At 41.4% G+C, this 27,268-nt stretch overlaps 1 protein-coding gene across 8 annotated transcripts in view; it reads right to left on the reverse strand.

Moving 5' to 3' along the window:
- PJA2 (praja ring finger ubiquitin ligase 2) overlaps positions 1–27,268 on the reverse strand; it is a 105,443-nt gene that overhangs the window by 27,346 nt on the left and 50,829 nt on the right. For all 8 annotated transcript variants that reach the window (XR_013346172.1, XM_077817298.1, XM_077817300.1 and 5 more), the window contains exons 3-4: positions 25,328–26,396; positions 8,718–8,903 (exon numbers count right to left, since the gene is read on the reverse strand). Coding sequence is in view for 7 of the 8 variants with exons in the window: in XM_077817298.1 (XP_077673424.1) it covers positions 8,718–8,903; positions 25,328–26,396 (1,255 nt within the window). In the remaining variant the exon portion in view is untranslated. The remainder of the gene's footprint in view (positions 1–8,717; positions 8,904–25,327; positions 26,397–27,268) is intronic.

Below are 27,268 nucleotides of genomic sequence, written 5' to 3' on the forward strand. Positions count from 1 at the left end.
GCGTAACTTAGATTGGACCCCCCCTCGGTGTAGACCAAGGCTCAGAAGAACTAGACTCTGAATCCAATGTCATCTGCCAAGATCCTAAGACAATAGCTCCGAGAGGTATCACCTGACCCATTCACCAAAAATCAGAGCTCCGTGACAGCCATAATTCTGTGGTCATGGAATTTGGCTTTTCCCCAAGATGCCACAGAAATCAGCATTTTTACTGCAGAACTTGCTATTTTGTTGCAGCCAGAATCAGGCATTTGTCTCACTGTCCAGCCAGGGCCCAGTTTCCTGCTGAATTTTGCTATCCATTTTTCCCTACAAGAGGGCAGTTAACTGGATTACAGTGCAATCTCTTTGAAATGTTCCATGGAACCAGCAAGCAAGGGATTGGTGACCAAGAACAGGAGTCCAGCTTGCAACAGTGGAGCCGGAAAGCCAAAATTGTAGACTGGCCAACTGGCCTGTCTGGAGAAAAGCACTAAACAGTTCCATTTCCTTTGCTACTGTTAATATAAGGCAGGCAGAGAGAGGCACTCCATTTTCTCACTGGCAGATTTGTATATGTTGTTGTATATAATAGGAATCTGGGGAAAAATCATAGGAAAATTCTTATGCTTTCAGGGAAAATCTGAAATTAATATTTTAAATTTACACTTTGATTGTTGCCCCAAGATTTGTACTTTTGTACTGGATCAACAATGGGGGAAAAAAGGGGTACTCTGATCATAACCCTTTTGGACTGATTGTGTGAAGTCTAGTCAGCATAATATATGTTTTAAACAAAAAAATTAAAATTGCACTGCCCAACAAAGTACATATATCCAGTCATTGGTATACTGGACTGGAGTTAGGAGTCTACCTGGCTTTGCAACTGGACTTACTGCATGACCATGAGCAAACTTTTTTTTTTTGTCTCTATGCCTCAGACATCCTTCACCTGGGATTAAAACCTGCCTACCCTTAGCAGGGATATTATGAAATTAATTTGGGATATTTTTAAAGTGCTTTCAGATCAAAATTGGTATAGGAGAGTGAAGTTTTATTTCACACAGAGTTGGATACTGAGTCATTTAAGATACAAATACATTTTAGTTTTTTCAGCATCTAATACAGTCTGTGTGTCATGCTCACTTTTGGTTTATCTTTTAAATACATTTTCATTCCTATTTTTACAATTGTTGATGGTGTTTCTCTTCCTATATTTCAATCCATAACCTGATTGAATAAGGTGCTTATCCTTGTAGAACTGAAATCTACTTTGGTGGACATGCAAAACCTACTAGCTATAGATATTAATATACTAGAATATCAGTATACTATAGCTGTTCCATTGGCAAGTCACTTGCGAAAACAGACAATACATTTAAATGATTCTGGAATCCAAATATTAAGTAGAAGTCAGATGGAGAGCAGAAGGAGATGGTACTCTCCCAAGCTCCATCCACCATCAACCCAAGAACTACACACTCTTGTTGCCAAAATTAGATGCTTCACATAGTAAATTGAGAAGATGACCATAAGAGGACCATCCTTCTTTCTGGCATGTTTTCATCACTAATGAAATACTTAAACTAACATTTAAATCAAGCAGCCCCAGAGTTAGCACACCAGATGAAGAAAGGATACTCAGAATTCTCAGGTTTCAGAGTAGCAGCCGTGTTAGTCTGTATCCGCAAAAAGAAAAGGAGGACTTGTGGCACCTTAGAGACGGACAAATTTATTTGAGCATAAGCTTTCGTGAGCTACAGCTTGTAGCTCATGATAGCTTATGCTCAAATAAATTTGTTCGTCTCTAAGGTGCCATAAAGTACTCCTTTTCTTTTTTCAGAATTCTCAGTGCTATTGTTTCAGGCTGCCTAGAGACCTAGGGAGGCAAAACTGCATGGGTTACACTCATTTTCAAGATTAAGTCTCTAGCCTTTAGAGTGGAGAAGCTAAACTTTTGTTAAATGAAAGCTTAGATTCTGGAAATCAAGATGGGGCCACTAGAGGAAAAGTAGCAGCTCCAACTGCTAGAAGCAAGCCCAATTAACAGCTGGCACACATCTCATCATAGTTTGGCACAAAGTAAAAGGAAAAGCATTGGATTTAGCATCTGCTCACCCTCATTTTTTGCCACAAGCATATAGCTACGTGAGCTAACAGGTGTCAATTACAGGTCTCCTGATATTGTTTTATCTGCTACAAGATGGCTAAACATTGCATTTTAAGTTCTGGAGTGACTGCACCTTGAACATCATACTGATTCCTGATTTTTTTATTTGAAAGATAGTGACAATTTGGAGGAAGTTCAGAGAAAAATCAACATGAATGATCAGGAATTATTTAATTAGGATAGTACACAGGTATATAGCCAAGACTAAAGAGGTGAAATCAACAAAGCAAATTTTAGGCTGAATCTCAGGAAAAGCTTTTTTACATTAAAATTTAAACTGTGCAATTATCTCACAAGATAAGTGGTGGAAACCCTGCAACTTAGGACAACAGGTACTAGGCTGAACAATACATAACTAGTACACATAATATTGGATACGATGTGGCGTTGAGAGGGAGAGCAGGAGATGCACAACAGGTGGAGTTACAGAAGACGCTAATAAGAGTTAACATTTGCCAATTGTTACCACAGAGCTATCCCTAATGGCCTTTAAGGCCTTGCTTAGAGAAGAGAAATAGGTGCCTTCTTAAACCAAGTTAGTTCAACTGAAAACTCCATGTAACATGAATATACACACTCCTTCAGCTTGATTTTAGCAGGTTGAATGATAGGTGAAGTTGAGTTAAAAGGTGTAAAACTGTGTCTACACTGGTGTTAAATGAGTTTTTCAATAAATTTGAACTAACTCAATTGAAAGATGGTTCGTTTAGTTTAAGCTTTTGCTTAGTTCAGAGAACACCTAAACTCTTGCTCACTTTTTTAAAAGAATTGTAAGTTTTCAATTAATTTTTCACTGAAAGGGACACCAGGATTAAATTTGATAAATTACTGGGTCCCTAACTGAGAATAAAGTTGAACTAATATATTGACATCACCCATGTTACTGTTTTTTCAGGTAAGATAGTCTTTAATAGCATTTAAAGAAATTTAATTAAAAAGTTAGTGTTTGGCTCTAGACTGCTCACTTTGCCAGTCAGTGAGGGTCAAGGTCTGTAATTGCCATTAACGGGCACTAAGGTGCTGCTGTAATGGAAAATTGAGGTTATGGGCCTCACGGAGTCCCCATCCCCAGAAATCAGAAATAACCCTGATTCCTTGCAAGAACATAGAAGGAGCCTGTCTATCTGCAGCAGAGGACAGACAGCAGGAGACAACTCAACTGCTGCAATTGTTATGCCTCTCCTGCAATCTCGGCAACTATCAGAGGTTGAATAGGACTCAGTATGCTACATTACTGGGGTAGGGGCAGGAAGATACTCCAATATTGCTATGATGGGCTCAATACAAGTACCTGAATAGGAGAGAACAGGCACCAACAAAACCCCTGAGATGTCACCTGCCTATAGTCCTCTTCCCCACACTGGGCACTAACTCCTCTCATATACTACAGAGATGACGGCAGTATAAGAACTTATAAAGAAATGAACAAGTTACATCATGTGGAAAGGGCTAGCTCTGCCCAGGATAATCATCCGTGATCTGATTTTCTCCATTCCCTCCCTCCTATTGCACTCAGGGTTATCCTGACTTCTCACTGCAATCTAGTGGTCCCTTTCAACTGTAGAAGGCAGAGTGAGATAAAACAGCTTCTCCAACCTCAGTTATACTCCCTCTCAAAAAGGTGGTGATGCTAAATCCATGTCTGACAGAAGCAGGGATAGGCAAGGAATGCTGGGTAAATACAGCCTATAGCTTTGCTCACCACACACTACACTTCAAACAGGCTGCCCCACTGCAGTGAAAAACTGGGGTAACCGTGTTTGTAGCAGAAGAGAGAGAGAGCAGTTCATGTTCAAATTCATGTATCTGGTAGGCTGCAGCTCTCCATAATCTTGCAGAGGCTATAACATTCTGACCGAGTGGTTAGTTCCCAGTGAGATGTCTGGCAAGAGCAGGGGTTCTCAAACTGGGGGTAGGGACCCTCATGGGGTCGTGAGCTGCCAGCCTCCACCCCCAAACCCCGCTTTGCCTCCAGCATTTATAATGGTGTTAAATATATTAAAAAGTGTTTTTAATTTATTAGGGGGAGTCGCACTCACAGGCTTGCTGTGTGAAAGGGATCACCAATATAAAAGTTTGAGAACCACTGGGCAAGAGGGAAGAGGGCAGACGAGAAATACTGCTGCAGATGCCCCTCCCTTTTCCCCTCATTACTCAGTATATTTTGCGTACGCTGTCTCCCAGCAATACAGGGTTTCAAATATTTGGGAGCATAAACCTGCTCTCTGCTGTTCTTCAATTGCTGCTCACAGACCTATATGGACTTCCCCTACAGGGGCAGCAGATGTGCTTTCTCCCGCTGCAATTAGGTGATTTTAGGGGCCCTTCAATCCCATGGTTTGCCCCCCCCCTTTTTTTAAATAAAGTGGCAGCCACACTGGCCCTGACCCACTTTTTTGTGTATGCTGCAGATCAGGGAATTATTGAGGGTGACTGCCCTGTAAAGACTGTACTGTATACTGTCCTTAGAAAATACGATTTTCACTTCTGACACACTGCAAGAGTCTCAGCTTCTTGGCTATGTAATGCAGAATTGCGTGATTTCTGAAGAGAATGCAAAAATATCTTTTCAATTGTTTTATGGTTCAGACAGAAAGGATAAAAGCCCTTATGTCTATATTTTTATTCCAATTTAGAAAAAAATCCAACATATGAAGAGGATGAATCACACTAAATCTCAGCAGTTGTTTGCAACAGGTTACTACCACTGCTCCGATACTAGTTAAGCAACACTTTTATTCATTCACCAAGTGTGAAGGCAAAGGCCTTGAAGAGACCACCTCTAATAATAGGACTATGGGTATTGTGTGGGTGTTGTACACAACACTGTTGACCAACATGACAAGCCACAGACACTGCTTTGATGAAAAGCAAAATTCAGGTGGTAAATTTGCCATGCCAGAGTGCTTGCACTGTGCTGGCCACAAGCCATCTTTTGCAACACAGCAATGGAACTCTAGTGCTTGTCAGAAAGGAAAGCTATTTTTAAAAGATTGGGTATATTCAGATGATTCTTCTATTTCATATAGCAAATACAGAAAAAATGTACCACCCAAGGGAATACACGATCATAATTCAATCAGTCTGTTGATGCCACTGACCTCAAGATTGCAATTTGAATGGCTTGAATGACAGAAAAAAAAACCCAGAGAAAGTCTTGTGCAGCTTTTTGGTCAACAAGGTAATTGAATGCACACTACAATGAACAGTCCTAGGTAAAATTACCTAGTTTTTCTTTAATCCATTTCCTTCTGCATTTCATAGTGAATGACCTTTCTAGCACTGTCTTGAATGCTTACTGATCTTCCAATTATGACAACCCAAAGAAAGCCTATGGCACATTGGGAAGACAACATTCTATATTTTTGGCCAGACTTTGTAAGTTAAAAGAAAAGAAAAAGAACAGTAAATGCTCAAATTTTGTTTTGGTTTTCGATCCAGATTTAACATATTTTAGACAAATACACAAGAAATGCCCTGCCCTGCATAGAACATAAAAGATAGTTTCGTTGTCATTCATGAGATATTTGTGTTTTTATAAAAAAAAAACCTTTTCTCCTCCTGCCCAGGCCACCAATAACCCCAAAGAGAAAAATCACAGCTATATTTAAGAGATTGTATATTATAGACTCCTCCTTAAGCTAAATATCCACCCTAGGGTACACTTCCCTTGCAACTTTCAAATCTCACATACTTTCAATACCCTTAGTTCTTGATTCATAGAATAACAGAATATTCGGGTTGGAAGAGACCTCGGGAGGTCATCTAGTCTAATCCCCTGCTCAAAGCAGGACCAATACCAACTAAATCATCACAGCCAAGACTTTGTCAAGCCTAGGTAACCCATTCCAGTGCTTCACCACCCTCCTAGTGAAATAGTGTTTACTAATATCCAACCTAGACCTCCCCCACTGCAACTTGAGACCATTGTTTCTTTTTCTGCCATCTGCCACCACTGAGAACAGCCAAGCTCCATCCTCTTTGGAACTCTCCTTCAGGTAGTTGAAGGCTGCTATCAAATCCCCCCTCACTCTTCTCTTCTGAAGACTAAATAACCCCTCAGTCTCTCCTCATAAATCATGTGCCCCATCCCCCAATCATTTTCGTTGCCCTCCCCTGGGCTCTCTCCAATTTGGCCACACCCCTTCTGTAGTCAGGGGACCAAACTGGAAGCAATACTCCAGGTGTGGCCTCACCGTGCCAAATAGAGGGGAACAAGCACTTCCCTCAGTCGGCTGGCAATGATCCTACTTATACATCCCAAAATGCCATTGGCCTTCTTGGTAACAAGAGCACACTGCTGACTCATATCCAGCTTCTCATCCACTGTAACCCCTAGGTCCTTTTCTGCAGAACTGCTGTTTAGCCAGTCTGTCCCCAGCCTGTAGCGGTGCATGGGATTCTTTCTTCCTAAGTGCAGAACTCTGCATTTGTCCTTGTTGAACCTCATCAGATTTCTTTTGGCCCAATCCTCCAATTTGTCTAGATCACTCTTGACCCTATCCCTGCCCTCCAGCATATCTACCTCTCCCCACATCTTAGTGTCATCTGCAAACTTGCTGAGGATGCAATTAATCCCATCATCCAGATGAGTGATAAAGATGTTGAACAAAACTGGCCCCAGAACCAACCCTGGGGTACTCCGCTTGATACCAGCTGCCAACTAGACATCGATCTGTTGACCACTACTCGTTGAGCCTGACAATCTAGCCAGCTTTCTACCCACTTTATAGTCCATTCATCCAATCCATACTTCTTTAACTTGCTGGCAAGAATACTGTGGTAGACCGTATCAAACACTTTGCTAAAGTCAAGATATATCACATCCAATTAATAGAAAACATCCTATAACACCTGTAGGGGATGAAAATAAAATAACTAAGTAGAATTAAAGTGGACATATGTTCCTAAGCTGATACAGTATCTCTGCTATTTACTTCCTCTTTCTGGATTTAGAGCCAATATTTATTAGTACCAAATATCCCTACATCTCACTCTGGTCTAATCTTTCCAAATTGCCTCATGGAGTGTTACTCTGTTTAAGTTTTACAATTTACTTTTTGTCAATAAATTTGATCAGAGTTGAATTTACACCAGAAAAAACACTCAAAGACTAATTAATAGGCAAATTCCTGCACAGCAATCTGGACACAGAGCCATACAAGGAATCTCCCACAGGAACAAAACAGACCCTGTGAACTCTGAAGACTTTTCCAGATAAATGAAATTTCTAGAATACAATAACCATTGTGACCGAAACAGCTCTGCAGATCAGTTTGAGAAGTGGTGATTTAGAAAATTAGTCACCACATTATTATTGTCACTAATATAGCAGCACTATATAAGCTGTACCAATTATTTTAAAAAAAGTATGAAGATCAACATTTTCAAACATCAGTGCCTATATTTGGTCACCTATACCCATATTTAGACATCTAAATCATCTAAATTATTATTTTTTGAGGTGTTGAACACTTGCAACCCTCGAAGTCTGTGAAATCAGGCCATTCTGATTTAGATGCCTACAAACAGATATAAGTAACCAAATTTAGGCACTCATTCACAATTCTTGACATATAATATTATTTAACAGGGTAAAAAGAGTAATGGAAAGCTACACACTTTCACCCAAAAATATACACTGAATAACCTTTCAAATGTGTAATCTCCCAGGGCGAGTAATTTATTTGACAGGTGAATAAAATGTCAGGTTCTCCCACCATCAATGTTGCAAAGGCTGGAAAGATCTTGTGTCTGGACTGGTAAGTTTTTAACAGTATTTTTGCAAGTCTGTGCTAATTCATTACACCTGAAATTTATGAAGGCCAGAACAGAGATAGCCTAGTGGTAGCGATTTCCCAAGGCAAGCAGGATCTGAGAGTTCAGAAGAGCAGAAAAACTGGGAGTGACTACTGTTGCTCAAGGAAGAACTCTCTAGTCAATTAAGAAACAATACGGACTGGCTCAGAGGACAGTTTTATCTAGTTCTCAGCTGGAAGCCTCCACAGTTTGCTTTGAAGAACAAAGTTGCTATGGTCATTGACACACATGACTGAATAGACAAAGAACTGATGATGGCAAATTCCATGACCATAGGAAGAGGAGCAACCAGGTAAAGAGAAGAATCAGACAGAAAAACATGGAAGTAGATTTGTAGGAGGAGGTATCTGAAAAGTTAACATAAAAAGTAAATATATGTGAAGAAGAAGAGTGTTTATTACAACGAATTTGGACAAAGATAATAACTAATCCACTCTGACTGTTTTAGTCTAGTAAGTCTCTTTTGTTGCTTGTGCAATCATCAGTATTTCTCAATAGCATTACAGTATTACTACAGCTATCATTCAGAAGTCAAGAATTACCAACAGTGGGTCTGTATGAAACATCAGAGTTATTTTCTTTTCTAAATGTAGGCAAATACTGCATTCTTTCTGATGCAACCGAGTAATTGATGGTAAATTAAGATTTATTAAAAATGGCAATAATTAAATATACTTTTGAATACATATCGTATTATTAATTCTCACTTATTAGTAGAAATCACTTTCTGAAATACAAAAATACATACCCGCCTTGGAAACAGAAGTCTGTGTTTTCCTCTTCTAGGCCACTGCTGTTGCTCTGCACTTCAGGTTCACGTTCCTCCCTGCCTGGTAAAGTCTCCCAGCTTTCATCACTGGAGGATTGGTCTTTTTCTGTAGCAGCAAAATAGGAGGGCAAACATGCAGACCACTCCCCATCACTGCATTCAGAACTGCAATTTGAGACAAGCCAATGTTGTGTTTAAAGTATTGACAGGTTCATAAATAAATAAATTTAAAAAAGCCAAAGTTAAAATTCATTATTAGCTATTTCATGAAAAGGGTAGAGAACTGTTTCTAAATAGAAACAATATTTCTGAAATACATTAATTTTGTACCATTCATGTATCTTACCATTATGAATAAAAGCTGTTGTTTCTTTATAAAGAGGAGGGTTTATCTTCTTATAACTATGATTTTTAAAAATCATGTCCATATTATTTGGCACAATTTTTCATTTTTCCCTCCTCCATCCATGTTTGCAGAGTCCATGAAATACCTTCAAAATATTCACTCCAGATACTATATAAGAACCCTTTCTCTTGCTGCCCTGGGAAAAGAAAAGGATGGCAAGACCCTTGAGAGGAGCCAGGAGGATACAAGTGTGTGGCAATGGCCTCATTCCCATGGCATGCAAGACTTCACACCCGGACATTGATCCTCCACTTCTAAACACTATTTGGTACTTTAAAAAAAAAAAAATCTCTTTATATGTGAATTTGACATCTAAATTGAAGGAACAGGAGAAAAAAACTGATTACTGAAACAGGGGTGGGCAAACTATGGCCCGGGGGCTGCATTAGGCCCTCCAGACATTTTAATTTGGCCCTCAAGTTTCCGCTGGGAAGCAGGGTCTGGCGCTTGCCCCACTCTGGCACTCCAGCCAGGGAGCAGAGTGGGGACTTGCCCTACTCCACGCAGCTCCCAGAAGCAGCGGCATGTCCCCACTCTGGCTCCTACGTGTAGGGGCAATCAGGGGACTCCGCATGCTGCCCCTGCCCCAAGCGCTGCCCCCACAGCTCCCATTAGCCAGGAACTGCAGCCAACGGGAGCTGCAGGGGTGGTGCTTGCAGATAGGGCAGTGTGCAGAGCCACCTGGCTGCACCTCTGCATAGGAGCCGGAGCAGGGACATGCCACTGTTTCTGGGAGCTGCTTGAGGTAAGCGCCACCCAGAGCCTGCACCCAGAGCTAAAGGTAACCTCGCTGGCACCTGACCAAAATGACCAATGAGGAGACAAGATACTTTCAAAAGCTGGGAGGAGGGAGAGAAACAAAGGGTCTGTGGGTCTGTCTATATTCTGTCTTTGCCGGGGATAGACCAGGAATGGAGTCTTAGAACTTTTAGTAAGTAGCTAGGTACGTGTTAGATTATTATTTCTTTAAATGGCTGAGAAAAGAACTGTGCTGAATAGAATAACTATTTCTGTCTGTGTATCTTTTTGTAACTTAAGGTTTTGCCTAGAGGGGTTCTCTATGTTTTGAATCTAATTACCCTGTGAGGTATCTACCATCCTGATTTTACAGGAGGGATTTCTTTATTTCTATTTACTTCTATTTTTATTAAAAGACTTCTTGTAAGAAAACTGAATGCTTTTTCATTGTTCTCAGATCCAAGGGTTTGGGTCTGTGGTCACCTATGCAAATTGGTGAGGCTTTTTATCCAACATTTCCCAAGAAAGGGGGGGTGCAAGTGTTGGGAGGATTGTTCATTGTTCTTAAGATCCAAGGGTCTGGGTCTGTAGTCACCTAGGCAAATTGGTGAGGCTTTTTACCAAACCTTGTCCAGGAAGTGGGGTGCAAGGTTTTGGGAAGTATTTTGGGGGGAAAGACATGTCCAAACAGCTCTTCCCCAGTAACCAGTATTAGTTTGGTGGTGGTAGCGGCCAATCCAAGGACAAAGTGTGGAATATTTTGTACCTTGGGGAAGTTTTGACCTAAGCTGGTAAAGATAAGCTTAGGAGGTTTTCCTGTGCCCCAACCCCCTGCCCCAGCCCTGATACCCCTCCTGCCCTCTGAACCACTCAATCCCAGCCCAGAGCACCCTCCTTCACCCCAAACCCCTCATCCCCAACCCCAACCCAGAGCTTGCACCCCCAGCCAGAGTCTTCCCCCCCCCCCACCAAGCCCCTGCCCCAGACCTGAGCCCCCTCCCGCACCCTGATCTCCTCATTTCTGGCCCCACCCCAGAGCCCACATCCCCAGCCGGAGCACTCACCCCCTACCGCACCCCAACCCCCAATTTTGTGAGCATTTGTGGCCTGCCATACAATTTCCATACCCAGATGTTGACCTCGGGCCAAAAAGTTTGCCCACCCCGGTCTAAAAGAACCAATGGCAGAGATGTTTTTCCTAAGAAAAGGGTAAAGATTGAGGAAGTTTAACTTTCACCCACAACATAGTGCAGTAAAGGAGCACAGTAGATGATATCTGACTGGATGTTACTCTCATGACTTATAATAGCATTAACATTGAAGAGGCATTTGCTGAATCTCCAGAGGCAGTCTACATAACTTGTCAAACAGCACCTTCTGTAAAACAATTTGCATAGTTCTTGGATCTTTTGCCCCCAGGGACAGAGAACACCTGCTTAGATCAAAGCAGAGATAATGGAGTATGTCATTCAATAAAAAGTTACAGAAAACTATAATGAGTAGGGAAGCAGAGAGTCTGTAATCTGATGGAGAAAATCTCTTTTTATTTAAGACACAAGCAGTCCTGGGACAGCTGCAGATCAGGATTTAATCTGGTAGTCATTATGAAGTTGACATTTGAAATTTTACCTTCTTCCTACCTTCAAACTTATTTGGGAAAATGGAGAAAGTTTCCTTCTAATAGTACATACCCATGCTGACAGAATTTGCTGAAGAACATGTTTAACCAAATAGCACAGTACACTGGAAGCTACACATGATAAATGCAAGCTGAGGGAAAAATGTTGCAGGATCTGTACGTTTATTTATCCCCGCTTCCCCACCAAAAGAGACATCCACAGTTTTATACTGGCTCTGGTCATGCATGCTGAACCTACAATGGTAAATAAAAGCTATCCAGTAAGTGTCCAGTAAAGTTAGATGTCCCTCAGGAGCAGTCCCATAAATACATCTAACTGTCCATCTGATCTATGAATAGTTATTCCCCAGAGGAAATAGTTCCATAAAGCTGGAATGTCAATTCAAGCTGTCTTCAAGAGTCTCCAGTAAAACAGCAGTTAGAAGTTCAACAATATCCCATTTGCAAAAGAAATCTGAGAAGTCCATGAGAGAATGCTGTAAAGACAAGTTACATTAAAAATGAATAGATCAAGTTACCACGAGTGAAATCAACTAATTATTGCTTCCACAGTCAGTCATCTATATTCATCTTTTCACTGCATAATATAAATTATTTTCCCTTTGTGTGTCAGTAGCATATAGCCAAACCAATAGCACTGGTATTCCAAAGTTTAATAGTGACAAGGTTAAAGCCCCATCTACAGAACATAATGGAACAGTGTTTTCACCATGGTTAAGGACAACCTGATCCTGACTCCCTCAGGAATCAGGCCTGTAGCACAGCTAATCTCCAAACTGCCCCAACAGTACAGCTGGCCTGCAGCAGCAGGCTGCCTGATTTGTCCTTGCCATCTGACTGGCTGAAGGGGCCAGCAGGCTGGCTCTTAAGTCAGCAGCAGCTGCAGGCTGGCTACTCAACACCCACCATAATGCCTGCTCCTGTGTTACCTTGTTCCTGCTACTCCTGCCTGACTCCCACCCCTGCCTCTGTCCTGTCCCTGCCCTTCCTTGCCTCTTACCCTGCTCACTCCAGTTTTTGACCTCCAGCTTGACCGTGGATCTTTGACTAATGACTACTATCTCCAGCTTGCCCCTCAGCTCTGGTATCCAGTTCCTAGCCTCCGGTTTAACCCTTGGCTTTAACTTTTACTACTGATTCTGGCTTGATCCTTCACTCCAACTTCTCAATACTGATTCTTGCTCTGACCCTAGTCCTTAGTTTCTAAGGACCACTCTGACCACGAGGCCTGATGCCTGCCCCGATACCTAGGTTAAACCACTGTCAGCTGTAACAGCTTACACACACCTTTACTTCTAGTATGTATGAGTTCTCCATCACAAAGGATTTTGAGTTATTTTTGAACTGTTTGCTTTACAGGGATTTACTGTGTGCTTTTCTAGGATAACTCTACTCTTCTACCCATTCAGCCATATGAAAGATTCTGGCATGATTTCTTATAATAATAGCCAGAGTCCAAATCCAAAGATTAAGGGCAAACATCTGAGACCTAGCTAAGTTAGGGCACCAAGAAAAAGGTCACACCATTAAAAATAAAAAAAATTCATAGTAGTATCTCCCTGTATGGAGAAATCCACTTGGGACAAAAGCTGACTTACGGTGGTAGAAATCCACTGTTTTAATGGGGAAATGTCAACTTGAAACAAAATTGCATTCCCATCTGAAAAGTTTGTATCCATTACTGTCACAAGTGCAAGTTACTATAGCAAAACCAAAACTCTCTTTCATGTGGTTTGTTTTACATGTTTGACACCATGGCATATGGAGTCAGTTACACTATTTTGTTGATGGTGTGTGGCCTTCCCCAAGCCCTATGACAGGATGCTTACCAGTAACAGCAATAGCAGAGCTGAAACAAAGTGAAGAGATAGCGAGTTGTATTTGTAGTTTAAAACACCTGTGCTTACTATTTAATGGGTCATTTACTACCATGATCACTAAGACAATATTCATAAGCATGTGGTCTATATATTTTTTTCCTCCCTATCATTCTACAGCAAAGAGACAGATTGCCTCCTGGGAGGCAATGCTTAAGTTATATAAATGTAGTTCCTCCCCACATCTATAGTAGCAGCACTGTGGAAAAGAAGGTTATGCAATAATATAACCTTGAAAGTAAAATACAGTTACTTACCTACAATAACTGTGGTTCAAGATCATGTAGTCAGTGCAGATCCCACTCCAGCTGTACATGAGCAACACACACACCAGTCTGGATTTTTTGAATAGCCATGTCTGTCAGGGCCTTGAATGTGCCTCATGAGTGGGACAGTCACAACCCTCCCACAATGCCCTCGCAATTCAAAGCCTGTATAGCTGAGGGCTCAGAAAAACTGGGATGGAGGGTGGGTCATGGAATCCACACTAAATACATCATCTCAAAGAACCATATAGCTACCGAAGGGAAAGTCACTGTATTTTCTTTGAGTATGTGTCACTGTGGATTCCACCCTAGGTGAGTAGCATCCTCCCCAGATGGCAAGAGTCAGGGTTTCAGCTGTATCAAAGAGAGATTCAAGTACTGCTTTTTCAAACTTGGCGTCTGTCCTGGCAGTCATGTAGCCTCATCAAGTGCATAATGTTTCCCAAAAGTCTCCAGGGTTGCTCCACATGGCTGCCTGACAGATCTCAAAGATCAGCATATTTCTGAAATAGGCCAGAGACACTGCCTGTGCCCTGGTGGAGTGTGCCTTGATATTTAGAGGCAGAGGCTTGCCGGACAACTTGTAGCAGGTAAAAATGCATTTTGAAATCCACACAGAGATTCTGAGATAAGACAGTTTGACCTTTTTACGCACCACATTTGGTCAACACAAAGAGGTGTGGAGAAAGTTGAGGGGGGCATCTTTGGTCCTGTTGATGTAATAAAGCAGGGCCTTAGATACATCCAGAGTACAAAGCTTCTTTCCTCCTGGCAACAAGTGCAGCTTTGGGAAGAAGACTGGCAAGGTGATGGACTAGTTCAGGTGGAATTCTGAGAGACCATTTTAGGGATTAATTTAGAGTATGGTCTCATCACCACTTGGCCCATGTGAAAGAATAGCAGAATGAGAACTTGCAGTTCACTGGCTCTTCATGCTGATGTAGTAGCTATGAAGAAGACAGTCCTGATGGTGGAGATAATATAACAAGCATTCCACCAATGGTTCAAATGAGTTATAGGAGAACAACATTAAGCTCCCAGATGGTAGCAGGGTCTGAAACTAGAGGGCAGGTATGAAGAAATCTCTTGAGGAATCTAGACACCACAGGGCATGAAAGACCAAGTGTGATTGTATTGGAGTGTGGCTCTCTGTATATTGCTTCCAGATAGACTTTAAGGGAGCTAAAGGCTGCTACTCCTTGCTTCAGGAGCAGTACTGTAGTCCAGAATCTTGGCTATCAGGACTTTAACTTGGTTCACATCATTTGGCACTGCCCATATGGAAAATCTTTCCACTTTAAAGAATATGTCTTCCTGATGGAGGGTTTCTGACTGTAGAAGGATCTCCTTGTCTTACAATGAACAGTCTCTCTCAGTCCTTCTCAACCACCCAAAAGCCAGGCTCTCAGATGCACCAGCTATGGGTCCAGGTACAATATTTGACTCTACTTCTGCCAGACTGTTTCTGGGCAGACACTGGGGCAGGGGGAAGCTGGAGGTCAGATGCCGGAGATCTGACAGCCACAACTGCCTCAGACAGGCAGGGGGTATGATAATGACCATAGCTCTGCCCAATCTGATCTTAGATAATGATCCCGGGGATTGCTGGAAAGGCATACAGTTGTACTTGAAACCATCAAAGTAGAAAAGCAACAAGAAGGGAACTGGAGTTCACATCTCCTTATGGTTGGTGTTGTCCACCATGGTGAAAAGATCTATAGTGCAAGTTCTCCACTGGTGGAATAACAATTCCAGGATTGATTCTGCACTGACCATTCATGACTCGTCACCACATTCTTACTCTAGAAGTCAGCCAGGTCATTGCTAACCTCTGGTAGATGGAGAGCTATTAGAGTCACCCCATGCTGATAGCACCATTTCCAGACTCAATGACCTCCAGGCAGAGAGGGAATGATTGAGTGACTTCCGCTTGTTTATACAGTGTGTAGCTGATATGCTGTCTCTAATGATCTGCACCACCGCCTTTCAAAGGACTGTTAGGACCACCTTATAAGCCAGTAGGATGACTCTCAGTTTCAAGACATTCATATGTAGTTTTAGATTGTTCTGAGACCTGGACCCTTGCACTTGCAGGGGGTCCATGTGGCACACCAACTTGTCCCTGAGACTCCTTTCGTCATAAGACATCCAGATGGGGAGCAGTGTTGCCGAGGCAGCAAACAAAATCTGGCAAGCAAGGTCATGTATGTGCACGTGGACATATGCACTGTGGGAACTGGTCTTGTCTGTAGCTTGCACACTACCTACAGCAAGGACTGGATCCATCCTCTGGAACGAAGGCTTTCACTTACGTGAAGTCGCACTCTTTGGAACTCTTAGCATCTGCACCATCTTAGCATCTAAGAGACAGCTTCTCATAGTTCACCAGGAGTCCCATCTGTGAGAGAAAGAAGAGGATGTGACTCAGGGCTGCTTCAGCCTCCTCTTAGAACCTGTCTCAGACCAGCCAATCCAGACACAGGAAAACATTCTTGTTTCCATAGGTGCACTGCCACTACAGCTCAACACTGAGCAAACTCTCTTAATGGCGTGGAGAGTCCAAAGGGTGGAACTCTGTACTAGCAACGGTTTGCCTCACTGTGAATCTTAGATACGTCCTGTGGACCAAGTGGATGGCAATGTGGAAGTATGCATCTTTATGTACAAGTAAAGAACCATGCACCAGTCTTGGGCTTGGAGTGATGACATGATAGAAGCAAGTATTACAATCCTGAACCTGAGATGACGTGTATATCTTGAGTCTCCTCAGGTCTAGGACAGGACAAAGACCCCCTTTGGTATAAGGTTATAGTGGGAGCAGACATCTCCTCCCTTGTATTCTTGAGGAACCTCCCCTATAGCTGCTAGGTGAAGCAATCTGGCCACTCCTGTTTGTAATAGACTTTCATGAGAAGGATCCCTAAAGAGGAATGGGGAAGGGAGTAAGCAATGGATTGTATAGGGTAGCCATAGGCTATGATCTCCCATACGCACCTGTCTGATGTTATCAACAGATCACACCTGGGGGAATGGGGTGATGCAGCTTCCAAAGGTCATGCTCTGTGCACTGATTTCTATGCAACTCTCAACCATCCCATCAAATTTGCTGGCGGGTTGCTGCGGAGAAGTCCAGGGACAAGGTCATGGAAGACTGACACCCCATGTTACACCTGTGCATTCCCTGGCCTGGTACTCTGTCTCTGGTAGGAGGGTACACAGTGTCTGCTGGTATGATGACTGAAGGGTTTTTGACAGGGTGGGGGAATGTAGCTCCCCAGAGAGGATAGGGACACTGAAATTTTTCAGTGAACATAGATCACTATCCATTCACTACACAGCTCTGAACTCTTGAAGCACAGTCTGCTACTTTCTGCCCTGTCATCAATTCAGTGAATGATTTGGTTGGGTTGTCTCGTGATGTATTCCAGTGTTCCTCTTTATAAGAGAGCACACAGAACTCCTTCTAGAGCTCCTGTCTAAGTGCTTTGAGTTCCCACTTGCAACACTTTGCTCCAATATCTGAGGTGTCAATTTTTAAGTCAGGGTCAATCCTAATGCCAATGTCAATCCAACTTGGGCTTTGATGCCACTTTCTCTGCAGAGATCTCTGGAGTCGCAGGCTAACAGATGGAGGGCTAGAAGATGTGGGCTTGACTATCAGAAGGATGTTCAAGCTTGGCTCTTCTGGATCCAGTCCCACTCTGAGACTGCTCCAGAAGATGCAGCTTCAGCCTCGCATGTCCCTAAACTTTCAGGTTCTTTCAGAAAACGAAAGGCAGACAAAGCACCTGCTTTAATGCAAGAGTCTCCCAAGAATAGGCACCTGCTGTACCTGTCTTTCAGTGGAACTAGCCAACTACTAGCCTGCAAGTTTCGAGCCAACCATTCTAAGAGCCCATAAAAAAAAAAAAAAGCTATGTATGGGAAAGTGGTTGTACAGGAGGGTCTGCAAGCAACTTCTGTTTGACAAATGCTAGAACAGTCTAGGTAATACAGAATAAAGATAGTTCTGAGGCATTTCAAAGTGCTTGAAGAAGCATTAGAGAAATTTAGCCAGAACTAAAGCCTAGTGAGTCAGCCATCAGCTAAGTTCTATCTTGCTGCCACGTACAGCGACTGCCCCCACCCTTTATGCCCTTGCTGCATGAGGCAGCAGAGGACACATGCACAGCCCTAATGGATGATATTAAAACACCTCCAGTTTTGCGAGCATGAGGCACATCTGTACCTAGAATGGGATCTGCACTAACATATAGAAGAAGAAGAACTGTTACAGGTTATTCCCATCCTCCCTGTAGCCAGACAGCCAGCCCCCCCCCCCCCCGCCCCCTCCCTCAGACCAGCATTGCTGGAAACACAGGAGGAAGCCGGAACAGGGCACTTAACATATATTCCAGCACAGCCTTTGAAGCTGTGAAAAGCACAGGTGTGCTGCTACAATGTGCCTCTGGGAACAGATACAACGATTAAGCTCACAGCAGGCAGAGGCCCTGTGACAGACATGGCTCTTAGCCCCTACTAAATAGCGTGATGCACACACACCAACATCCTAGGTGGGAAAATATTTACCCTGATAAAAGAAATGTCCAGTAGTCGAAACTTATTGTTTCTCTCCCTTGCAAGTGTAAACTACTCTTGCGAAAGCTGGCATCACCCAGACAGACCAGCCTCAATTTGGCATAAGAAAGGAGAAAGAGAATAAAGGAGTACAGAGGTATAAGTAGGGGACCTACAGCACCATGATTTTTGAGTGCTTTTCACTATCTATCTGCTGGTCAGATAAGTGACAGCCTCCCAAGGCTTCTGCAGCTAAGAGGGTCCCTAAGGGGTCGAGGGGAGTGAGGAAGGAAGCTCAAGCTACGCGGGGGGAGGGATAGCTCAGTAGTTTGAGCATTGGCCTGCTAAACCCAGGGTTGTGAGTTCAATCCTTGAGGGGGCCATTTAGGGATCTGGGGCAAAAATTGGGGTTGGTCCTGCTTCAAGCAGGGGGTTGGACTAGATGACCTCCTGAGGTCCCTTCCAACCCTAACCTTCTATGATTCTATGATTCTAAGCCTTGTCCCTTATTCGTCTTTCCGCGGAATTGAGTGACCGATCCTGGCTTGGCACCGCTGGAATCGAGAGATGCAAGGAGGGTAAGAAGCACCCACACCTGATCTCCTATCTTTAGTGTACACATATTTTGAAATAGAGCTCTATACTTTGTTTTCTTTCTTTGGGATTGTGGCTTCAGTTTTGTAACTTGTTTGTGTGTGTAACATCTCTACATTTAAATAAGTAGGCACTAGCAATTTTGTAACCACATGATTAGAATCTAGCTTAATAAATTTTGGTAACCATTTGTGCATAAGCCTGACTTGTTTTCTCTGGTTTACTGTAAAGCAGCCAACACAATTAAAGAACCTCAGCCGTTTTGTATCTTTTGCTAACTTAAGGCCGTTTTGTATCTTTTGCTAACTTAAGGTTTTGCCTAGAGGGATTCTCTATGTTTAAAATCTGATTATCCTGTAAGGTATTTACCATCCTGATTTTACAGAGGTGATTCCTTTACTTTTTCTTTAATTAAAATTCTTCTTTCAAGAACATGATTGCTTTTTCATTGTTCTTAAGATCCAAGGGTATGGGTCTGTGTTCACCTATGCAAATTGGTGAGGATTTTTAATCAAACCTTCCCAAGGAAAGGGGGTGTAGTGCTTGGGGGGATATATTGTGCGGGAGACGTTTCCAAGTGGGCACTTCCCCTGTTATTTTTGTTAGACACCTTGGTGGTGGCAGCATAAGGTCCAGGGACAAAAGGTAAAAGTTTGTACCTTGGGGAAGTTTTAACCTAAGCTGGTAAGAATAAGTTTAGGGGGTCTTTCATGCAGGTCCCCACATCTGTACCGTAGAGTTCAGAGTGGGGAAGGAACCTTGACAGGGCTCCTTGAACTTCTGCAGTCAGTGACATCCAATCCGTGCAAGGACAAGCTGCAGGGAAGGCTCTGGTTGTGGCAGAGCAGAGCAGAACAGAGTCCTAGCCAGGGATCTCTGCTCTTGTCTCACCAGGACCACAGGCTCCCCACTACACCCTTGCACCTACAGGGATAGGGTGTCACCTGCCTTATGGAAGTGCAAGGAAACTTCTGCAGCCCACTGTCATGGGAATGAGCAAATGGGGCAGAGCAGAGACCCCGTCGAGGACTGCCAGGAGGATGATGATGACAAGTCCCCAGCTGTGGGAAGAGTCCACCAAGCTGCTGAATGGCTCCTGCCCTCTTGATTATCAGAGCTCCTGATTATCCAAAGAAAATCCATGTTATCCATACTATTTGGATAATCAGAAGTATACCATAGTGTTTATGAGATGCTCACCTGTTAAGAGCAATGAATGTCATTTTTTAAAAAATGTATAGGCTTTAAGATGTCATTCTTCAATATAAGAAGGAAGATGACGGTTTGGCTGATTTTTTTTTTATGTTCTCTCTCTTCCCCACTTTGTCAGTTAGTACTTCATATCTGGTGAAGAAATCTCTAGTGGAAACAACATGGTGATAACACAGGTATTTTAGAAATAGAATGATTTATCTTTTGTGGCAACCAGGAGCCATATATAGAGATGCTGACTGATGCCATCACCTCCAAAAGATTAGTGTGAGGGATCATCATCCACAAGAGAAAAAACACATGCACAACTAAAGGACAGAAGCTCCACATTGACAGATACATAATATGAGGCTAGCTGATAGATATGACAAAGCTGTCCCTTTCTCAGTAAAGTAAAATCAGTCAAACCTAGTCAACTACCAGGGTGCATCAAGCACTAGCAGATAAGTAGGGAGAAGTGAAGTTACTGCAAAAGAACTATGTAAAAAACAGTATTTTTAAAGAACAGAACACATGAAAGATGGCTTGCAGGATACTAAGACTACTTAGATTGTAAGCTCTTTGGGGCAGGGACTGTCTTTTTACAGTGGCTAGCATAACAGTGTCCTGATCTATGACTGGGGCTCCTCGATGATACCGCAATATAAATCAACAATAATAATAAATAATAGACTCCCAAGGGAACAATGCTGCATTGAGCATGGACGCTTAGAGAATTAATTAACAGATGCTGAATAATGGTTTCAGCTGGCAGCCTTCACTAAGGGGGTTCAGTTGTGCAACCCTTACTCACACTGACTAAATGCTCACATAGCATCCTACTGATTTCAATGGGACTCCTTGTGTGAATAAGTGCTCATCAACATATGAGTAGTACAAGTGGGCCCCCCCCCCAAATTTATTTTCTCTATCCAAAAGGCAGCCAAAAAAAGGTTATGCGAGTATGAATGCGGCCACAGATGTCCTTGGTCATCAGTCACCTAGCGCTTGTCACTCTTGTTCACTATTATTTAAGGCATAACTGTTATAATAGAGAACTGTTACTAGCTATAACAGCTTGTAAAAGACAAAGGAAATTGGTAAGGCGCAAAGAGGGAAATATATATTTTTCTTGGAAGACATGAAAATGAGACTTTGATTGAGAATATCATACAAGTTCCAAGCATAACAACAGGAAGGGGAATAAAGAGCAATGATTTAAAAAAAATTTTTTTAAATAGGATTATTTTGATAAAATGCTTTTTGAGGAAAAAACCTATCTAAAGATAGTTTTAATTAAGATACATCATAGATCAAAGATATCTCATCATAGAATAAGGATTATAAATTCTAATTCTATAGTATGAGACAATATATTCAGGTAATGTTTAAGACAAGTTTTGTAAATGAATTCCAATAGTTCATGGATTAGGGAACCAATTTTATGGAGTTCCAAAGGCTTCTGTCTAGATTATTTAAGTTAATCTTTCTATCTACCCAATGGGACTCAGTGCTCAGTATAAAAGATACAATCAAAGATGCTTAGTTTTGTAGTTCTCAAACTGTGGATTTGTCTCTCCAGAGATAACATGCTTGTTAACAGCAAAAATGTTTTTAAATAAATAAATATATAGAGGAGAGAAACAACAGACATCAACCCTACTGTCCCTCTGCAAATTTGTGCACACAGAGTCAATCCCTTATCTCTCTCTAAAAGTGCAAAGTTTCAAAAAGTTCAATGAATAGCAGATTGTTGGGGGTGGAATAGATCTGGACAAGGAAAAGTTTGGAGATCAATGTGAGAAGGGAGGGACAGGCAGTAGAAACAAAAGTGAAACTGTTTGAGCAGCATATTCCAGAAGTCTTGAGGTCTTTCTGACTTTAGCCTTCATTGATTTGAGATCTACCATACCGTTCTCTCACTAGAAGGGAAAATCTATAACGGCAGCAGGCCATAAAAGACACCCAGTTTGGGAATAAGAACCATTCAAGAAATATATGTTTGCTGATGATGTTCTAAAGAAAGGCACACCAGAGAACTGGAGGAAGTCACTTAAGACCTTGGATTCAGAGACGGCTGAAGTGATAATCTCACTTTTAACAGCAGTACCTTCTTCTGCTGGTGTAGAAAAAATATTTTCTTCCTTTGGACTAATTCATTACAAATTGAAAAATCGTTTGGGACCTGAAAAAGCAGGAAAGCTCGTTTTTCTTTTCCAGATTATGAACAAACAGGAAAATGAAGGGGAAGACAATACTTAGCTGCAGAAGCCAATATTTTAAGTTTCTCATGTTGACCTGGCTGACATAGTCGATTTATTTATTTTTTTTAAATGCCATTTAATTATTTTAGTTAAAAACAATTTAACAAAAACAAACCTGATTTTAGAAAACTTGAACGTTTAACTAAATTCAAAAATTCAGATGCTTGTTTTGTTAAAATATTATACGTTTGCTGTTGAAGAAAAAATCCAGACTACATAACGTTGTTGTTGTAGTTAAATAAAACAATTTAAACATCTGTCTGGTGATGTTCTCCTCCTAATACAGCATAGCAAGAAAATCCTCCAAATATTAATGATTAATCTGTTGAATTGGAGATAGTTCACCTCCCAATGACTTCATAAATATCTGCTTTAATTAAACTTTGGTAAATGAAATAACCAAACAAACAACTAAACCAAACTGAAAAGTTTTCAAAATAAATCACTTAAAAATGTATAGTGTGTGCCTTCTAAAAATGAAACCTCCATCTATCTCTGAGTTATGAAGAATATGTATTAAGATTATAACAACCAACAAGAACGCACTTTTATGTAGAAATCCATGATTAAATCAAGTCTTCCTGACTAGTGATTTAAATCAAATCCACCCTGAACAACACCCAAAGAGAGTTCAAGAATTCCCTCACAGCAAAGGATCTTTAACTTCCTGACCAACCAGGGTGAAGTGTTTAAAAGAAATTACCAAATTACACAGGTGAATAACAACTTGCCCCTTTTTCCTCTATTCCTACCAGTAAAAGTGACAATCCTCAGTGGTAGCTAGGGTGCTCTGCACCTCTTAACACGCACACACCCCTTGGCCACTTATTTAGGGATCTAATTTAGGCACCTACGCTTGTAAGATTTGGTAGTAGTTTTAAAAAGTTGCCTTGGGATCTTTAGGCTAGAAAGTGCTACATAAAGCATGATTATGGATGGCCTGTGAAACTTAACTCTGTCTTTAAAGTTAACACAAGGAGGCAAGCCCAATGTTCCATTAATGTCGTTTCGGTAGTTAGTATCTTTATAACAAAAAAATACAGCAACAAGTTGAAGATGTATTTTTAAAAGATTTTAAGATCTCAACGATTTAATAATCCTTTTAGAATAATTCTTCCTTTGGGTATTACACCTATGTTTTTATCTAGCGATGGATATTTCTTCTATTTATAGTTTTTGCAGATCAGTATGATCGTTAAAAATTCAATGAGGATTATATCAGCAGTTGGTCTTTCTTACATGAGTAAATTAAAGAGCGAATACTACATGTCATTCTCAAATACAGAAATTACATTTTATGCATTTTGTAATATTTAAGATTTACTCACAGCATAAGACGCTTATGCATGGTGGATTTGCTGGATATTTGCCAAGCTACCCGAACCACTAGGTTGCTGCTGTCATGGGGTACACAAGGCAAACTAAAGAGTGAAGATGAAAAGTGCAACATGCAAGATACTCATCAATTTCACTCTACAGCTGGCTACACTGATTGTCAGTGAAACTAGTTAGAAGCTATGGGAAGAAGGAGAAGTCTTCTAAAAGTTATAGAGCAGGGGTGGCCAAACTTACTGACCCTCTGAGCCACATACAACAGTCTTCAAAAGTTCGAAAGCTGGGGCACACCTGCCGGGGCTCAAGGCTTCAGCCCCATGGGAGACACCTGCTGCAGCTCGGGGCTTCAGACCCACTCCTGTTAAAGCCCCAAGCCCCAGCCGGTGCACCCTGTGGGGCTAAAGCCCCAAGACCCTCCTCCCTATTAAGCAGAAGTCCAGAGACCCCCACACACACTGGGCAGAAGCCCCTACCCCACACCCCACTGCAAGGCAGAGGTCCTAAACTCCTCCCCCACCACTTTCTGATAGGTGGAGAATGGGAGCTCCGCGAGCCGCACGTCAATGGTGAAGAGTTGCATGTGGCTCACAAGCCACAGTTTGGTCACCCCTGTTATGTAGGCTACTACAGAGGACTTCCAAAATTTCTCTTTATATTAGTTTAAATAAGCTTTCAAAAACAAAACGCTTACTTCATCCAACTGCATTTCCACTAACTAATCTTCAAAATATTTTGTTTTGGAATGCAGGATGATAATCTATGTTTCTGACAGAGACTAAGGCCTGGTCTACACTGGGAGGAGAAGGGGGAGTGGGCACGAGCTAAGTCGGTCTAAGTTACACATCTTCAGCTACGAAAATAGCGTAGCTGAAGTCAATGTACTTAGAGCTACTTACCGTGGTGTCTTCACTGCGGTAGGTTGACTGTGTCCGCTCCCGTCGACTCTGCCTACACGTCTTACTCTGGTGGAGTACTGGAGTCGACAGGAGAGCGCTTGGCGGTCGATTTATTGCATTTTCACTAGACGCCATAAATCAACCCCTGCTGGATCGATCGCTCTGGAGGCAAGTGTAGACATGCCCTAAGAGTTCCATGGTATGTGGAGGGCTTTAGCTTACAGTACACTTTGGGCTGAATACAGAATGGAGACACTGAAGCATAGCAGGAAGGTCAGTGTTTCAGAAATCTAAACCCTCCTAGTATAATACACAACTGTAGCAGCTAAGTCTCTTTACCATACCGTGCACATCTTTTAAAAGAAATGCTTCTACAGCAAGAAATTACAGATAGTATTTACTGGTCATTATTTCAGTAATCTTTCTCTACAAATAGCTGTATGCAGAAAATTATAATTCAATGCGGTTTTAAATTATCAATTCTTACTGAAGCACAAATACCTTACATATTAGTAGAATGAAAAACGAGCTGGTTAATATTTTAAAATTAAAAAACCCTATCTTCAATGATGCATTTCTGGCTTTCGGTACAGCAACAGGTATTAATATTGCACAGCAATTTGAGGAGGAGAAAGATGGCAACTCATGACAAGGTCACAAACAATTTAGAGAGCAATTTTTTGTTTTGCCATTTTATATATTCATTCCCAAGATACTCTGTCTTTTTAAACCACTACTACCTCATAATAGTTGCTAAAGTTATTCAGATTAGTGCATTATTTTTACAAATTTAAGATGCTACAATAATGTATATATTAAATCTTACCTGTCTTCATCTTTGTTGGAACCAGGTAAATGCCTGCTGCAATCTTCAAATTCATCCCAGAAAGCTCTATCATCTACTACAGCTGTTCTTTCTTGGATGGTTACATTAGTTTTTAGATCATTTTCTGTTTTCTTTTGAGCATCTTCATAGTCTCTTGGGTCAAAGAACACACTGGAATTCATTTTTTCTTTGCTATTTCTCAAGACATGTTCTGCACTGCCTTGCTGGGCTTCAAAAATTTCACTCCTCCTTCTAGTACTGCTTTTTGCTTCGTCATCACTAGTAAGCTTTTTTCTATCCAATGGATTTGTAGCATTTTGTTTTCTAACTTTAGGTCTCACTACCAGTTCAGGTGAATTTCCTTGATCAGTCTTGCCATCACTGGTATTCAGTTCATTACAAATCCCTACAGGGGTCCTGACTGAAACATCAGCTATAATCTTTCTCTGTTGTGTTTCACAACTGGCATTACCACTTAAGTTATTTTTTCCTCTAGCTTCGTCTTCAGCAGATGATTTTTTAAATGTCCTATTATTTCGATGGCCAAGATCTGAGTCTATGTTATAATATCTCATTGAAGGCACCGGTCCTAGTTCTTCAAAAACTTCTCTGGAAGCATTATGATTAAAAGTAGACAATCGTGACTGTATGCCACTGAAGGACTCCACCTCTTTCTCCAACTCAGAAAGCATGTGATCCAGCGTTTCTTGAAATAAGCCTGCTTCTTCTTTTGCTAAGGAAAGATCAACTTGTGCACCATCGTCCTCTCCATCACTGCTATCTGGTTCATAGGAGTCAATGTTTACAAAAGCAATTCCATTCTGACCATTCAGATCACTACACTTGCCAGAAGTATATTCTGCACAGTCCTCAGGAATTTTATCAGGATTCATACTGCTCCTTGAGGTTTGATTGCCTTCCTGATTATAGCATACTGAAAAAAATGGTGATGTGTCTGTCTCGACAGTTCGCCTCAATTCAGTTCTACCAACAGGAACTTCAGATCCACCATTCTGTAACGAAGATTCATCTGATAAAGCAGAACAAACTTGAACCAATGGATTGGGACCTTCATAGAAAATCGCAAGAAAGAATACATTGGAGTCATCAAACTGGACATAAAGTTTCTCATTAACAATGCTTGCTCATGAAAAAGCCGGCAGTTGACTGGAACAACAGTGCAATTGAATGATCAGGTATGTTTATCACATGTGTGCTTATGTGCAGCTAATATATCTTTGGTTCCATTTATTAAACTAAGTCTAAACAAACAAACTTAAATGATACAATTTCAGCTTCACTCATGACAGCAGAAATACGTAAGAGCCCTATAAACAAAAACACATTTGCAGGCAGCCTCTTTTAAATTGCTTTCAGACAATAGAAGTTTGAAATGAGAATTATAGGAATTTAGTATGTTTCAAAAGTTAAGGAAACTGAAAAATTTGCTGCTAATAATAATACTGCTAATAATTAGACTACCCATACATTAATGGGCAAAAATGCACATTCTGCAAGGATCTGAAGAAGCCATTTATTGGTACCATAAATGGGATTTTAAATAGGCCTATTTTGTACTTGCAAGCAAGAATGCTATTCTTGACTTACAAGGAGAAATTAACAAGGAAAGTAAATGTAAAGGCTCCAATTAGCAACAATGATTTCACTTCAATTAGGTTTGATAGTAAAACTGAGGGCAGACTCCTCTGATGGTGACATGACAATGAACATCAAGAATGGCAGACTTTGAAAACGGAGTGGAAAAAGTTAGAAACAGGTTAAATAAGTATAGCATCCAATCAGCTTTGAAGTGAACAGTGACCCAAATCTTCAAAAGCGTGTACATTCTTTCATACCTCTGACTGGTGCACATGCAAATCAGGGTTGGAACGTTTATATTCAAGTTTGCATGGAAACCTCAAGTTGCACGCATAACTCAGT

Source organism: Eretmochelys imbricata, chromosome 5 (assembly GCF_965152235.1).
Source record: "Eretmochelys imbricata isolate rEreImb1 chromosome 5, rEreImb1.hap1, whole genome shotgun sequence".
NCBI classification, from domain to species: Eukaryota; Metazoa; Chordata; order Testudines; family Cheloniidae; genus Eretmochelys; species Eretmochelys imbricata.